General features: G+C 45.4%; 1 protein-coding gene across 3 annotated transcripts in view; it reads right to left on the reverse strand.

Moving 5' to 3' along the window:
- Positions 1–12862: 12862 nt before the first annotated feature.
- Positions 12863–16873, reverse strand: part of CADPS (calcium dependent secretion activator) — a 526173-nt gene continuing 522162 nt past the window's right edge. For all 3 annotated transcript variants that reach the window (XM_070738156.1, XM_070738154.1, XM_070738155.1), the window contains one exon: positions 12863–14270. In XM_070738156.1, coding sequence (XP_070594257.1) covers positions 14091–14270 — 180 coding nt within the window. In that variant the 3' untranslated portion in view covers positions 12863–14090. The remainder of the gene's footprint in view (positions 14271–16873) is intronic.

Below are 16873 nucleotides of genomic sequence, written 5' to 3' on the forward strand. Positions count from 1 at the left end.
GCTATGAGGCTTCACAGCAGAGTCATGACGGCCAGACAATACAGCAGACTTCTTGCTGGCACACACACCACTGTAGAGAATAAGACCCACGTCTTTCCCCCCAAGGTTTCAGCCTTCAGGGCCACAAGCCAGAGTCAGAAACGCCAAAGATCACAGCCAGGTCCCAGGACTCCCGAAGATAATACAGTGATCCCCCGGTTACTGCGTCCCCGACCATTGCGAATGGGCTACATCGCGATTTTTCAACCCGGAAGTAAAAACACCATCTGCGCATGTGCGCCCTTTTTTCCTATGGCCACACATGCGTAGATGGTGTTCCCCGCCGGGCAGATCAGCTGCTGGGCGGCTTCCCTGGGTCTTTCCCCTCTTGCTGGCGGGAGGGCGAGAAGCCCCCCCCAGCACCCGCTCGCCCTCCGTTCGCCCGCCCTTCGCCCGGCCACCCGCCATTTGCTCGCTGCTCGCCCAGCCACCCGGGTTCGTTTGGCTTCGGGACTCAGTTGGGAAGCGGCACGGGTGTTTTAAAAGGTCTCCGCCGGCATGGGGGACTTCTTAGCACCCCCCCAAACCCGGGTTGGGGGTTCGGGGGGGGGGTAGGAAGCCCCCCATGCCGGCGGAGACCTTTTAAAACACCCGTGCCGCTTCCCAGCTGAGTCCTCAAGCCAAGAGCAGAAGTTAGCCTTGAATCCCTTTGAATCCCGCCGCTTCTGCTGGATACGGGCGATGGGCGGGGTGAGCTGCCACAGCCCCTGGCTTCCATGCCGCTCGTCCCACCCACCGCCCGTATCCAGCAGAAGCTGCTGGATTCAAAGTGCTGGGGTGGGGGGCTGTCGGGACACCCCCCACCCCAGCACTTTGAATCCCGCCGCTTCTGCTGGATACGGGCGATGGGGGGGCGAGCTGCCACAGCCCCTGGCTTCCGCGCCGCTCGTCCCACCCACCGCCCGTATCCAGCAGAAGCTGCTGGATTCAAAGTGCTGGGGTGGGGGGCTGTCGGGACACCCCCCACCCCAGCACTTTGAATCCCGCCGCTTCTGCTGGATACGGACGATGGGGGGGGCGAGCTGCCACAGCCCCTGGCTTCCACGCCGCTCGTCCCACCCACCGCCCGTATCCAGCAGAAGCTGCTGGATTCAAAGTGCTGGGGTGGGGGGCTGTCGGGACACCCCCCACCCCAGCACTTTGAATCCCGCCGCTTCTGCTGGATACGGGCGATGGGGGGGCGAGCTGCCACAGCCCCTGGCTTCCGCGCCGCTCGTCCCACCCACCACCTGTATCCAGCAGAAGCTGCTGGATTCAAAGTGCTGGGGTGGGGGGCTGTCGGGACACCCCCCACCCCAGCACTTTGAATCCCGCCGCTTCTGCTGGATACGGGCGATGGGGGGGTGAGCTGCCACAGCCCCTGGCTTCCGCGCCGCTCGTCCCACCCACCGCCCGTATCCAGCAGAAGCTGCTGGATTCAAAGTGCTGGGGTGGGGGGCTGTCGGGACAAGCCGCGCACAAAGGCCGAGGCGAGGCTGAGCAGGAGGAGAAGCCAACCAGCGAGGCGGTGGGCTGGGAGCCGCAGGTGAAAGGAGCTCGGGCATCGGAGCGCGGCGCCAGGCATTGTTCTCCGGACCCCGCCCGCTCAGCCCCACGGCGGCCCTTTCCCTCTCCAGGCTGCGGGCGGGGTCCGGAGAACAATGCCTGGCGCCGTGCTCCGATGCCCGAGCTCCTTTCACCTGCGGCTCCCAGCCCACCGCCTCGCTGGGACTCAGCTCGAAAGCGGCGACAGCCAGCGCGGAGAAGCCGTTCGCCGGCGCTGGCTGTCGGCGCTTTGGGGCTGAGTCCCGGAGCGAATTCGCTCTGGGACTCAGCTCGAAAGCGGCGACAGCCAGCGCGGAGAAGCCGTTCGCCGGCGCTGGCTGTCGGCGCTTTGGGGCTGAGTCCCGGAGCGAATTCGCTCCGGGACTCAGCTCGAAAGCGCCGACAGCCAGCGCGGCGCGGCTGTTTTAAAATGTCGCCGCCGGCATGGGGGGCTTGCCAGCACCCCCTGGACCCCCAACCCGGGTTTGGGGGGCTGCTAGGAAGCCCCCCATGCTGGCGGCGACATTTTAAAACAGCCCCGCCGCCCCCAATCTTCGGCTCCTCGCTAGCGCTGCGGGAGTAAAAACACCATCTGCACATGCGCAGATGGTGTTTTTACTTCCGCAGCGCTACTTCGCGAAAACCCGCTCGTTGCGGGGGGTCCTGGAACGGAACCCTCGCAACGAGCGGGGGATCACTGTACTCCACAATACAGGAAGGGTGGGTCTGCCTTTTCAGCCTTTCTGGGGAGAACCACACCCAAACCCAGCTGTTGCCTATTTAGGGCTGGAAATACCTGGTTAATTGTCCCCTTCGTTGTGCTGCTCTTCTCTGCCTGAGATCGATGATGGCTTGTGCATTTTCATCCAAGGACTCCAGGCTGCTTGCTGGGGAGAGCTCCACCCCGGGGGACTCAGGCTGTTCTCCCTCTCCCTCGGCCTGATATTCCTCCTCCCCGTCTGCCTGGGCCTCCTCCTCCTCCTCCTGTTCCTCATCCTCCCCCTCTGAGCATGGAGCTGGCAGAGGTTCAGCCGTTCCCTGAGGAGCCTCAGACGGAATCACAACACTTATGAACTTAATTTGTTCCGTGACTAGGTTCTCAAGTAGAAAAGTTTGTGAGAAGAAGCAATTTTTCCCATAGGAATCAATGTAAGAGCAAATAATGTGTGCGATTGGGGAAACCACAGGGAGAGTGGAGGCCCTGTTTCCTCCCAGGAGATTCCTAGAGAGGCCCCATGGAGGCTTCTCCCTGCCTTTTCTGGTCCTGTTTCTTTCAAGGAGATTCCTAGAGAGGCCCTACAGAGGCTTCCCCTTGCCTTTTCCGGCCCTGTTTCCTCCCAGGAGATTCCTAGAGAGGCCCCATGGAGGCTTCTCCCTGCCTTTTCTGGCCCTGTTTTTTTCCAAAAGATTCCTAGAGAGGCCCTACAGAGGCTTCCCCCTGCCTTTTCTGGCCCTGTTTCCTCCCAGGAGATTCCTAGAGAGGCCCCACGGAGGCGTCTTCCTGCCTTTTCCGGTTACAGTTTCGGAGGCTCAAGTTTGTAAGTGGAAAATGGTTCTTGAGAAGAGGCAAAAAAATCTAGAACACCCGGTTCCTATCTAGAAAAGTTCATACGTAGAGGCGTTCTTAGGTAGAGGTACCACTGTATTCAATATTTTCAAGAGTGTAAAAGAATGGAAATGGACTGTTCACACAGTAAGAAGAACCGGTGGCAGGTGGACCAAGGCAGTCATAGAATGGCTCTCATTTGGTTAAAAAGTGTCCACGAAAGAGACTTAAAACAAGATGGATTGATGACATCAGCAAGTATCGCAGGCCCATTTGGCAAAAGAAAGGTTAGGACTGTATTGGTTGGAAATATGTGGAAGAGGCCTTCATCCTGCAGTGGGTAGACAATGGCTAAAATGATGATGGTGATGAAGAATTGTGCTTATGTTGAATGCACAAGAACTCATGCTCTGTCGGGAGTCCTAGTGATCTTTCGAGGTTTCCTAATTTATTTGGAGGAACGACCAGGGGGTAACTTACTTTGCTGCAGGTTCAATTCCTCCCGCGCTGCGTCAGCGCGCATGTGCAGTGCCAAAAACTAAGCATTTGCAGATGCAAAAAAAAACTTATGTGCATGCACAGAAGCCAAAAGCAAGATGGCAATACCTATGGGAAATGAGAGAACCAATTCAGGGGTATGGCCAACTGGGGATCCCTCCCAGTTTAGCAAGCGAGTCTGCGGAGAGGGGCGGCATACAAATAAATAAATAAATAAATAAATAAATAGATAGATGGATGGATGGATGGATGGATGGATGAATGAATGAATGAATGAATGAATAAATAAATAAATAAATAAATTCCTGCTTCTGGTTCTAAAGAACCAGTCCAAACCAGGGGCAACCCACTTCTGGGAATGTCCATTGTGAGATCAAAGGGGCGGTGGTGTCACCTGCAGTTCTTGTTTCTGCCTAAGGGTTGAGCCTAATCATAGGGCTGGCTTGCGGTGGTAGCAAATATCTGTTATCTCAGGTGTAGGATGAGGGTGGAGGTGAGCTTGTGGGTTGGTTTCCAAATGTTTCATTACCAGGCTAGGTAACATCCTCAGCAGAATTCAGGGAGTCAATATTCCTCTGTTTATAAGGGATTGGTGTGGTCAGTAGTCTTCTGATCGGGAGGTCATGTCAGGTGAGGGTCTTGCGATGGGTTTTGTGATGAGCCAGGTGTGGGTTGCATCATTAGTGGTTTGCCTCATGAATCCCAGCATCTGGTTAGGTCCCACAGGGACGGCCTTCTCCAGGTCCCTTCAACTAGACAATGTTGCTTGGCGGGTCCTAGGGGAAGAGCCTTCTCTGTGGGGGGCCCAACCCCCTGGAATCAGCTCCCCCCGGAGATTTGTACTGCCACCAGCCTCCTCGCCTTCCACAAGAATCTGAAAATCTATTTATGCCACTAGCCTTGGGGTCATTAGACCCTCTGGACAATGAATGTCTGTGGTTCGAATCTGAAAGAATGATTTTTAATGTTTTAGCTTTTTTAGAATTAGTTTTTTAGATTAATTATTTATATTAATTGGATCAGATATGTTATTGTATATTGTTTTTATTGATGTGTTGTGAGCCGCCCAGAGTCCACGGAGGACGGCATACTAGTCCAATACGTACGTAAATAAGTAGGTAAGTAAGTAAGTAAGTAAGTGAGTGAGTGAGTGAGTGAGTGAGTGAGTGAGTGAGTGAGTGAGTGAATGAATGAATGAATGAATAAATAAATAAATAAATAAAGAATGAATGTATGAATGAATGAATGAATGAATGAATGAATGAATGAATAAAGGCTCCACCTAAGGGTCCAGCCTATAGAGATGGCTGCTGTCAGATGTCTCCTGATTAAAAGAGCAGATAGAATTTGATGGAGAAAATTAAGAATCGCCAAGCCCCACATAGCTAGTAGAGAAACCAGCACCACAAAGATTTCAGAAAAGTCTGTTTAATGCCAGTTTAATGCTAAAACACAATCTTGAAATCTCTAAAGAGTAAATTCCCATCCAGACTGATAGTGAATTAATTAAGGCCTCTTTGATATCATTCTTTCTTTATTAATTTATTTATTAATTGGATTTATATGCCTTATGTCTCTCCTGTGCTGATTCTTTACATCTTTACATATGGAGCCATATCTGCTGGCACGTGAGCCGTTGCCCTAGCTCAGCTCCAATGTGCATGTGATTTTTTTGGCCAGCTGATTTTTGGCTTACAGAGAGCCTCCGAGGGGGATGGGAGATAGCATTTTACCCTCCTCTGGCTCCAGAGAAGCCTTTGGAGCCTGGGGAGGGCAAAACACGAGCCTACTGGGCCCACCAGCAGTTGGGAAACAGGCCGTTTTCAGCCTCCAGAGGGCCTCCGGGAGTGGGGGAAGCTGTTTTTGCCCTCCCCAGGCATTGAATTGTGGCTCTGGGCACTCGTACATGTGCAATAGCGTGCATACCTGTGCTTTTGGCACCCGAGGGAAAAAAGGCTTGCCATCACTGGTATATTGAGTCAGTTTCTTGATCTAGTCTCTGTTGTGGTTAGCTCTGGCCCAGCTCCTGCCCCAAGGACTGTGGATGTGGGGGAGACATCCACATGCTGCAGGCATGGTTTGCCCCCGGTGGAATCTGAAGATGAAGGCTCCTCTGACCAAGAAGACATGAGTGACAGGGAGGAGGAGAGTGTGGCAGACAGCTCAGAAGGAGATCAATTATCTAGCTCCTCCTTGGATTCAGAACAAGAGTTAATGATACAGCCATGCATGCGGAGAGCGATGCATAGGCAACAACAACTGAGAGATTATTATCAAAGAAAATGAGGCCACCTGTGGTTGGGTGGGGCTGTGGTAATTAGTGAGGCTGCTATAAATAGCAGCCTGTGGGTTTGGCCATTGTGGAGGATTATCTGATCGTTGTGTTTCATGACTGCTTTACTGACTGACTTTTTGTGTGCTGATTTTTCCCTGCTTTGAAACTAAACCAGAGCAAAGTGTGTTTCACTTTGTGAAAGAAGGACTTTGAATTGTCTCATAGCTGCAAGCTACGTATCCCAGGACTGATAAGGGACTTGTATAAATTACCAGTTTGTTTGGAGATGAATGCTCTTTGCTATACCAAAAGAGGGCTTAGTTTAAGTGAATTTTCATTATAAAGAACATTGTTTTGAATTTTCAAACGTGTGTGTGTGTGACATTTGTATCTGTAAATTTTTGGGAGGATTCTACCAGAGAGCCCGACAGAACAGTCTCTTTCTCTCTCTCTCTCATAAGGTGAGCAAGCAGATCAAGTAACTATTTAAAAATCAAAACCACAGAATGTACTCCTCTCTATTTTTATATATAAACCATGTGTGTGGGGGTATGGTCCAGTTTCACGCCCACTATGGTCACATACACCATGATCACGGCCAGACCCCAGGCCCTCCAAGGTCAAACACAAACATGATCTGGCCTTTAATGAAATTGAATTTGACACCCCTGGTTTAAGAGTCTGAAAAACAACCAAATATTGTATTTCTTATAGCCACTACATTTGATGACTGATTTCCAATTCAGCACTGGGCATGGAATCTACTAAATGCCAGCAACGCTTAAGAAAAACCACTGGTATATAATGTCTATTAATGTTTAGTTGACTCCTAGTCTCTTAGCATCCGATCAGCCTATTAACCCACGCCAGTGAATGCAAACTAATTAATGCTGCCCTTTCCTTAACAGGCTTAAGGAAATTAAGAAAAACTGAACTATTGAACAGGGCCTTTGTTTCTTAGCCTCTATTTTATTTTTTATTGCTTACTTTTGGGGCTTTTAAAATGATTTTTGTTTTAATGGGTTGACATCTTTTTTGGTGATTATTTGGATGCATGATTGTACCACCAAAGTCCTAATTTGTTACCTTACAAGTCTGTTGTCTGTAGTTGGTTAAAAAAAATGGAACCAATCAATTGATCAAGCAGACCTCTGACTATGAAAAAGATTGAGCGCATCTGGAATATTTGCTGGGGCACTTAGTAGTAGTAATAATAATAATAATAATAATAATAATAATAATAATAATAATAATAATTTATTAGATTTGTATGCAGAATCTTAGCAGAATCTTATAGGGCAGAGGTGTCAAACTTGATTTCATTGAGGGCTGCATCAGGGTTGTGTTCAGGGGCGGAATCCTCTTATTTTCCTACCAGTGTGAAACATAATTCCTACTAATGACGTTTCGCATGTATGTTCGCTAATCTCTCTCATGCGCATTGCGTCCTCCAGTGCGATTTTTCTTCCACGCATGCACAGAGGAAAGATTTTCCTTCTGCGCATGCTCAGAGAGCCAAAAAATTGCCAAAAATTTGAAAAAAGATGGCGGCGCACATGGTCCGGCAAACTACCACGGACTGACAAACTACATAGCCACTACCAGAGCAGCACACTAGACTTCACCAGTAGGAACCTACCCCTCATTGTCTTTGACCTTGGAGGCCCAGAATGGATGTGAGCAGATCGACGTCACTTCTGTTGGGGCCACCTGTGGTGGCCCGAGTGCACCCATGGCCCTCCCAGGCTCCACTTTAGTCAGTCAAACCATAGAGAGCGCAGTTGGAAGGCAGGAAGGTACTTGTTTCTGATTGGTTGTTGTTGTAGTATATAAGGATTGTCAAAGTCGGTCAAACTTGCCTTTGGCCATGTTGGTTGCTGTTAATAAATCTGCCTCCTCCTTCAGCTACTGCAGTTTTTGACCTTGGAGGTATAGAATGGATATGACTAGCTCGACGTCACTTGTTTTGGGGGCACCTGTGGTGGCCCGAATGCACCCATGGCCCTCCCAGGCTCCATTTTAGGTGGCGACAGTTTCCTGCAACCCTCCACTGACAGCCCTCCCAAACTCCATTTTCATTGGTAGAAGCAACATGGGTCGGTCCTTTGTTGTTTCCAGCGTGGCCCTGTGGGCCGGATCCTGCCCCTGGGCCTTGAGTTTGACACCCCTGTTGTAGGAAATATATATCCAGATGTGATCAGAGAAGTTGCAAATGACTACACGTGTCCTCCAAAACAAAATGTCAACTTTGAAACGGAATCAGGCCTCTCACGACCGTTTTTCCGTTTCTCAGCTTGCCACCCATTGGGTGGAGGAGGGAGCTCTGAAATGTAAGACCAAACAGCAACAACAGACCATCCCCTGGGAACTAAGGTCATTGCAACAGGTGCTGGCCAGAGACTGAAGGGAGTTGCTAAAGAGACCCCAGAACACCTCATTGGACAATGTGACCTGGGACTATGAGGGAGGACATTAGCCATTCTTTAATTTTACAGAAACCGCGGGACATGTTTAGACTTGGTTTTGTTTTCATTCATGCTGAAATGATGTTCTCAATAAAACAGTTCTTTGAGAAAGCTGAAAGTCTCAAAGTGCTGAATTGGTTGGTTTCATTTGTCCAAACCTTGACATTAAACAAGGTCTCAATGAGAAATGTCTCCAGAAGCCTAAGGGCCCTTGCTAGGGGTTTTGATTTAGCTTCATCCATAAAGATTTGTGTTCCACCAAGCAATCATATAAAACAAGATAAAGGGACAAAATTGACATACAGGATTGCTGTGGAGGTTAAAGTCTTCAGAGCTGGAGACATGGCATCTCAAGAAACCATAGTCTGGCTGAATCCTATATTTTAACTTTGAAAAATTCTGGAGATGAAGTGTCATATGATGGAAAAGTGGATACACCTCTAACTTGGAATGGGGAAAGCAGAGGATACAGTAAATTGAAGACTGTAAATCTGACATTGGTACTTGGGCAATTCTAGCGCAAATCATTAAAAAAAATGATTGGTATAATTTTTGAAGGCAATGCAATAGTGACTAGACATTATTTAATGCTAAATTAATCTAATATTTGGATTGGAAAATTTCCCTAATAGATTGTGGGACCACTGTACTGAATTGATTATGCAAAAGCAGAGAACTAGATGTGTTTATTAGCAAGTTACTTAAACGTGGGTTGGATTGAATGACAATTACAGGTACATTAGCTTACATCAACTGAAACTTACTACAGCACTGAAAAAAATGGACTTACAATCAGTGAAGGGCTACCAATTTTTTTTATTACTATACTGTGGGCGTGGCTTATACAGGACGCCCTGCATTTTCTTTCAACATTTTTCAGTGCAAATTGGGTGCTCTGGGGTGGAGCTCCATTTTTGCTACCCTACTGCTTTCACCCCCCCATCTGGGCAGCAGCCCACCCCTGCTTACAACCAACCTTCAAAGTTCTGGATGCTGCAGTGTCACCACAGTGACAGGATTGGAATGTCGAGATTTTGATAGCTATGGCAACTTTTCTTGCTGGCTTCCCATGAGCAAAACCAATGGAGAAGCCAGCAGGGAAGGTTGTAGGTTGGCCTCAGTGATGGGCTACCAAAATTTTTACTACCACACTGTGGGCGTGGCTTATACATTTTGTTTCAACATCTTTCAGTGCAAATTGGGTGCTCTGGGGTGGAGCTCCAAATTTCACTACCGGAACTGCGTTCCCAACCGTTCCCACAGGAGCCCATCACTGGCTGGTCCCATAAATCATTTCCACTGCTTTTTCTCTTGAGAAGTCCTTTATCTTCAGTGTACTGAAATCTATAGCATAATGTCTGCCCTCCTGCAGCACCCTCTGGACTCACCCACACTCCCTGAGGATATCAAACTCAATTTCATTGAGGGCCACATCAGGGTTGTGTTTGACCTTGGGGGGGGGCTAGAGTGGGTGTGGCCAGAGTGGACCTGACTAGCTCACTGTCATTCATATTGGGTGGCCCAAGAATCTGGCACATAAAACGGGTTCCAAAGCTCTGTTTACAGCTGCTATGGCCTCCTCACCCTTTGCCAGTGAAAACAGAGCTTGGGAGGGATCCACACGGCCTTCCCAAACTCCATTTTCGCTGACAGAGGCAGTGATGGCTGTTTCCCTTGCAGAGGCACTGACGATCAATCCTTCACTGTTTCCAGGGTGTCCCCACAGGCCAGATCTAAGCACCCTGGTTCTGGCCTCCAGGCCTTGAGTTTGACATTCTTGCCTGTTGTGGTTAGCTCTGGCCCAGCTCCTGCCCCAAGGAATGTGCAGGTGGATGTGGGGGAGACATCCACATGCTGCAGGCCTGTTTTTCTCCTAGTGGAAGCTGATGATGAAGGCTCCTCTGACCAAGAAGACATGAGTGACAGGGAGGAAGAGAGTGTGGCAGACAGCTCAGAAGGAGATCAATTATCTGTCTCCTCCTTGGATTCGGAACAAGAGTTAATGATACAGCCACGCATGCGGAGAGCGATGCATAGGCACCAACAACTGAGAGATTATTATCAAAGAAAATGAGGCCACCTGTGGTTGGGTGGGGCTGTGGTGATTAGTGAGGCTGCTATAAATAGCAGCCTGTGGGTTTGGCCATTATGGAGGATTATCTGATCTTTGTGTTTCATGCCTGCTTTGCTGACTTTGATCTTTGTGTGCTGATTTTTCCCGGCTTTGAAACTAAACCAGAGCAAAGTGTGTTTTACTTTGTGAAAGAATAAGAACTGTGAATTGCCTCACAGCTGCAAGCTAAGTATCACAGAACTGATAAGGGACTTGTACAAATTACCAGGTTGTTTGGAGACGACTGCTCTTTGCTATACAAAAAGAGGGCTTAGTTTATTTGAATTTTCGTTATAAAGAACATTGTTTTGAATTTTCAAACGTGTGTGTATCTGAAATTTGTACCTTTGAATTTTTGGGAGGATTCTACCAGAGAGCCCGACAGAACACTGCCCTAGTGCCCACTTGTGATATCATCTCACTCTTTTTCTGCAGTCCTCATGTAGACCTAGGTAGTTCTTGCCTTCTACTGTTTGCTTGGAAGATGTCTAGGGCTATAGGCAAAATCAAAAAGATGATGGCGTCGATGATTATGTCCAGACTGAAGCAATGGTAAATTGCTTATATATCACATGAGGTGTCCATGTTGCTATCAGGCGCTGAACTCAGCCTCAGTGGTGCAATGGTTAGAGTGCAGTACTGCAAGCTACTTGTGCTGATCACTGGCTGCAAGCAGTTTGGCAGATCGAATTCAGTAGGCTTGAGGTTGACTCAGCTTTCGATTTTTCCAAGGTCGGCAAAATGAGGACCCAGATTGTTGGGAGCAATATGCTGACTCTCTGTAAAGTGCTTAGAAAGGGCTGTAAAGTACTGTGAAGATATAAATCTAAATGCTATCACTATTGATATTTGAGTACATCCTTATGCTTTCCCAGCTGAATGGCACTACCAAAGATGTCTTACAAAGCTAAGCAGGGACAAGTATCATTAGTGCTTGGATGGGAGACTATCAGGCTTTTTTGGTTGGACTGGGAAGTAAAACAGGAAAACGTGGTGCAAATAGAAATCAAACCAGAACATTGCTGGAAGGGACCTTGGAGGTCTTCTAGTATAGCCTCCTGCTCCAGCAGCAGACTTTATACCATTTCAGACAAGTGACTGTCCAAACCACTTCCATTTTGTTGCCAAGAAAATCATTTGAACATATCCAGGAAGTCCAAAGGAACTGAGCTTCATAGGAAAGTGCATGTACTTTTGTATAGATTGTTGCATAGAACGTCATGGGTTTCTTCTTGTTTCTGTTTTTCTTGTTTGAATTATTTTTTGGTTCTGCTATTGTTGTGAGATGCCCAGAGCTGTCTTCTACAAGGTGTGCAGCCATATTATATAAACCTTACAAAAGTTTTTCATGGCTTTTCATTTTAGCCATTTGACTGAGCTTTCAACTGCTATGTTGTCATTGTATCATCTTCATCATCATCATCAATCATCTTTTATGTTTTAGATGTCCTTGTAAATATCCCTGAAATATAAATATACCTGTTGTGGTTAGCTCTGACCCAGCTCCTGCCCCAAGGAATGTGCAGGTGGATGTGGGGGAAACATCCACATGCCGCAGGCCTTCTTTTGCTCCCGATGGAATCTGACAACGAAGCCTCCTCTGACCAAGGAAGCGTGAGTGACAGGGAAGAGGGGAGTTTGGCAGGCAGCCCAGGAGGAGATCAATCACCTGTATCATCCCTGGATTCTGAACAAGAATTAATGACACATCCACGCATGCATAGAGTGATGCATAGGAGACAACAACTGAAGGATTATTACAAGAGAAAATGAGGCCACCTGTGGTTGGGTGGGGCTGCTGTAATTAGTGCTACAGATAAAAGTGCAGCCTGGTGTTTTAGGCTCATGGCAGTTTATCTGATTCATTGTTTTGTCAAGATTGTGGTTTTTGTGCTGTTCAAGATTGTGTGTGGACTCTCTGGACTTTAGAATTGGACTCAATTTTCCAGTTATTGGGTGAGCAATTGGATTTCATTTAACCTGTGCCTTGTGTGTACCAGAAAATCCCTTTGACATTTAAAAAGGGAGCTGTTTCTGTTTTTCTGTTTATAAAAACTATTGGGTTTTCCTTTTATTGTGTGGTGTGTGTCTTCCTGGACTAATTACCCTGTAATTACGGGTGGTTGAAACACGCTGGCAGAACACATACCTATGGATATTCTTTGCAAATTAAAACACAAATTAAAAAAAGAAAGAAATATCAACATTTTTCTACCAGTTCTGCATACCTGACTGTATCTGTAGGAGAACTATCTGTCTGAGAACATCCTCCCCAGTTTATCTCCCTGAGGTAAGTGGTGCTTCTTTGGAAGGCCATGGGCCTTGAAGTTTCCATCTGCTTCAGAGAGTATATTAGAAAAGGAGCCCCTCAGTTCACAAACTATTAAAAAAAACCACCCAGGTGAAAAGAAAATTCCTTTATTCTAGAAGACAGGAGCTCTTACATGGATTCTTGTTAAATTGGCTAATCTTTTTGTGTTTCCCCCCCTCTTCTTCTTCCTAAGGCAGACATAAAAAGACTCCAGTGTTTTATGAGTAGGACAGCTGAACAGTTATTTATTGAAAAGCCACAGTCCTCACACTTTTACAACTGTCGGCTTGTATAAGGCAAAAAAAAAAGCAAGATGAATCTACTTTATTACACAAAAATAAAATAAAAGCTCCTGGAAAGGAGGCGTGGGGGGTGGGGAACGCAAGGACATGCACGTTACTGATCCAAATACAATGTACATGACAAGATATAAAAACCATTATGAAAACAAAAGGAGATTTAAATTATGGATACAGTCTACGAAAAGAAATTCTCGTTCGTTATCATCATTATTGTTATTATTATAGCGTCCTCATTATTATAAACACATCTGTATAGTCTAAGGTTGTAATTAAAGTTGTCCTTTTTATTTTTTACAAACACATTTATTGGAACTCTGAACGAAATGTAACATTGAGTGGGGCAAGACGCTGAAGACGTAAAAAGCAACTGCTCAGAATCATAAGGTGGACAACGTGATCAAGACCAGCCCATTCTGTAGATGGATGACTAAGATTCCAATGGTCAGTCACTTCTACAAAGTTAGCTGTATACTTTGGAAGAAAAGTGCTTGGGTACAATAAACAGGAATAATCCCAACTTCTGGTGTATGTTCCTCCTCCCCCAAATGTACAAAATAGGTGTCTCGTAGTAGTAGTAGCCTTACTCTGTTTCGAAGCAGTTGGCATCCATAGAAGAGAAACAAACATATGAAAGTACTTGTTTCACTTGTCTTCACAACAATTTACCATCAATGTATATACGTACATTAATGAAGCGTCATTTATACTTTAATTATTATAGGGACACACCTAGTATGTTTTCTATGCAGATTTATTTTCAATTAACTGTTTTAAATAATGGTGCTCCATATTGCTTATAAACATAGAGATATGAAATCAGGAAACGCAATGAATCGAAACAGAGGTGCTAAGTCTTAAGAACCACAGAGCTAAAATGGTAGAGTTGTATTGGTAGATTTTCCATGGGCGTTTAGAGCAGACAGAAAATTTCCTAATGTGGCTAATTGAATAACCGACTAGATTACATGCACTGGTTTCCAGGCTACATCCAGGTTGGGGGACTCTAAATCTGGAGATCTAATCATCCTCTTCATCTTCTTCATCGCTGTCTTTCATGGTGATCCCTTGCAGTCCTCCACCTTCACTTACTGAAGCTGTGGCTTCTTCTACAGTCAGCCTGTTTCGGACTGTGTCATAGGTTTTACTATTCAAAGTAGAATCCAGAACTCCTTGCAATCGGAAATCTCTGTATGTTTTCTAGGATGAAAAAGTTTGTGTTGTGAAAAACATGACCAAACATCCAACCCATCTCAACCCATCCCATCCCATCCCATCCCAACCCAGTATTTCTTAACCCATTTCTGCAGAAATAGAGAAATTGAAGTGAAATGATTTGATAGTGCTGAATGTCTAAGTATGAATACCCATTAAGACCAAGAGAGAGGTTTGGTTCTTTAATTTTAAATTGATGTTTACTGTACAATATATTACCGATACATCTGTGTACAGGTATCTGTTAGAGATCACACATTGATTATATCTGTACCAATTTATGAGAAAATCTATTTGGACTTAAGGGTCAAATAGCAGAGGTTTGTTCTCATGCTGTTGCATGTTCTAAACTGGATCACGGGGAAGCCATTTTGATTGGTGAAATAGGAGTTCATTTGGATGCTGTTTTTAAATACATTTAACTTCCTTTCATGGGGAAAATCTTGTTAATGCTTTTAATGCATCTTTGATTTTGACAGTTATCTGAAGTTTGTATTCTACAGACTTGTCAATCTTCCTTCTGAGAGAGTAGAACCTTATAGCAATTATTCTGACTTCTTATTTCTTAGGATTTTCTGAAAATAGTTTTCATAATGGAGGACTGAACAATGGTTTTTAGATTGTATTTTATGATATAGCACAGAAATCTTCGCAATGATAATTATGACATAAAAATCATGGAAATGTATGTGAGAATGGGGAAGGCTCTTCCCATTTCATATTCCCAAACTGGAAGTGAACCAACAAAGGAAGGTCTAGAGTGGCAAACATTTGTATAAAAATATCATAGATATGTCAGGGTTGACTGCAGATAAGGGCGAAGGGAAGAGAAAGGTGTACTATGAAATCATGACACAATTGGGCCCCTTTTATACTATCACAATATCAAGTAGGTAAGGAGAAAAACATGCTTCATGATGTTGTTGTGATGTATCATTACTCCAATAAAGTTGTGGCAACTTAGAAACATAGAAGATTGATGGCAGAAAAAGACCTCCTGGTCTATCTAATCTGCCCTTACACTATTCCCTGTATTTTATCTTAGGATGGATATATGTTTATACCAGGCATGTTTAAATTCAGTTACTGTGGATTTACCAACCACGTCTGCTGGAAGTTTGTTCCAAGCATCTAGTACTCTTTCCAAGCATGTACTTTTAAGTTGTGAGGAGGAGCAATGGCCTCACCTTTCCTTTTAATAGCGCTTCCTTTATTATGAGACTAAATGGGACTGAGAACTGGGTTTGGTGTCAAAGCCATTCGTTTATCAAAAATTTGTCTAGATTTGTGAAGGTTTTTTTGGTTTTGTTGGTTTCCCAAAATTCCATGACATCATAAAAACACAAGTTAAATTCATGTATGGTTTAACAATGTGTTTTTCATCTCTCTTCTGCCTAGAGAAACTGTTATTTTTTTTAAAAAAGAGGCTATTACGTAGTCTTGTAGTACAAAAGACACTTCTCATGTTTTTCAGTGTCCCCAAGCTAACACATAATAATAATGTGCTAATACCTATTGCTTTTATTTTGAAAATTAAAAACCACTTTAGTAATTTATTCATGACTTCTTTTCTAAAGTATATAATTCTCCTCATCTGCAAAATATATCACACAGAACCCAAAATGATCAAATATGTATTTACCTCCTCCTGAGATCTTATTATTTTATGTAAGCCACTGAGATTTCACACTGAAATAATTATCATCCACCCATCCATCCAACACATACCCGCACTCACAAGCACACACATACACCACAGCTACATTAGGGAGAGCTTCTTGTTTTTTTGTGTAACCCCTTTTTAAATGTTGTCAACATCTATTGCAAGAGAAATTATTTTAATTATGTGTGCGATACTGATATGACATGTGTTTTAAGAATCTTTCAAGTCCCTGAAAGTGAAAGCAGTAGCAAAGATTGCTACGCAATAATTTTGAGTAGTATCTTTTCTTCCCTTTCTACATATAGATGGAGGCAGCCTAAGAGATACTTTTTGCTCTGCTACATTATTTTAAGATTATCCAATACCCTGTGCACAGATTCGGGGTAATCATTCATCTTCATATGCTTCTCTGCCTGTCAGTATTATCTTTGTAGGTTGGCTCCCGTTTCATTCGACCAAATGAAAGGAACTAGAACAGTGATGGCGAACCTATTGGTTGCCGATCAGTTTCTGGTCACAATTCAAAGTATTAGTTATGACCTATAAAGCCCTTCATGGCACCGGACCAGATTACCTCAGGGACCGCCTTCTGCCGCACGAATCCCAGCAACCAGTTAGGTCCCACAGAGTGGGTCTTCTCCGGGTCCCGTCAACTAAACAATGTCGCTTGGCGGGACCCAGGGGAAGAGCCTTCTCTGTGGCGGCCCCGGCCCTCTGGAACCAACTCCCCCCAGAGATTAGAATTGCCCCCACCCTCCTTGCCTTTCGTAAGCTACTTAAAACCCACCTCTGCCGCCAGGCATGGGGGAATTAAGATTTCTTCTCCCCCTAGGCCATTACAATGGTATGCATGGTATGTTTGTATGTGTGTTTGGTTTTCTATATTAAGGGGTTTTAATTTGCTTTTAGTATTGGATTATTATTG

This window comes from Erythrolamprus reginae, chromosome 2, assembly GCF_031021105.1.
Source record: "Erythrolamprus reginae isolate rEryReg1 chromosome 2, rEryReg1.hap1, whole genome shotgun sequence".
NCBI classification, from domain to species: domain Eukaryota; kingdom Metazoa; phylum Chordata; class Lepidosauria; order Squamata; family Dipsadidae; genus Erythrolamprus; species Erythrolamprus reginae.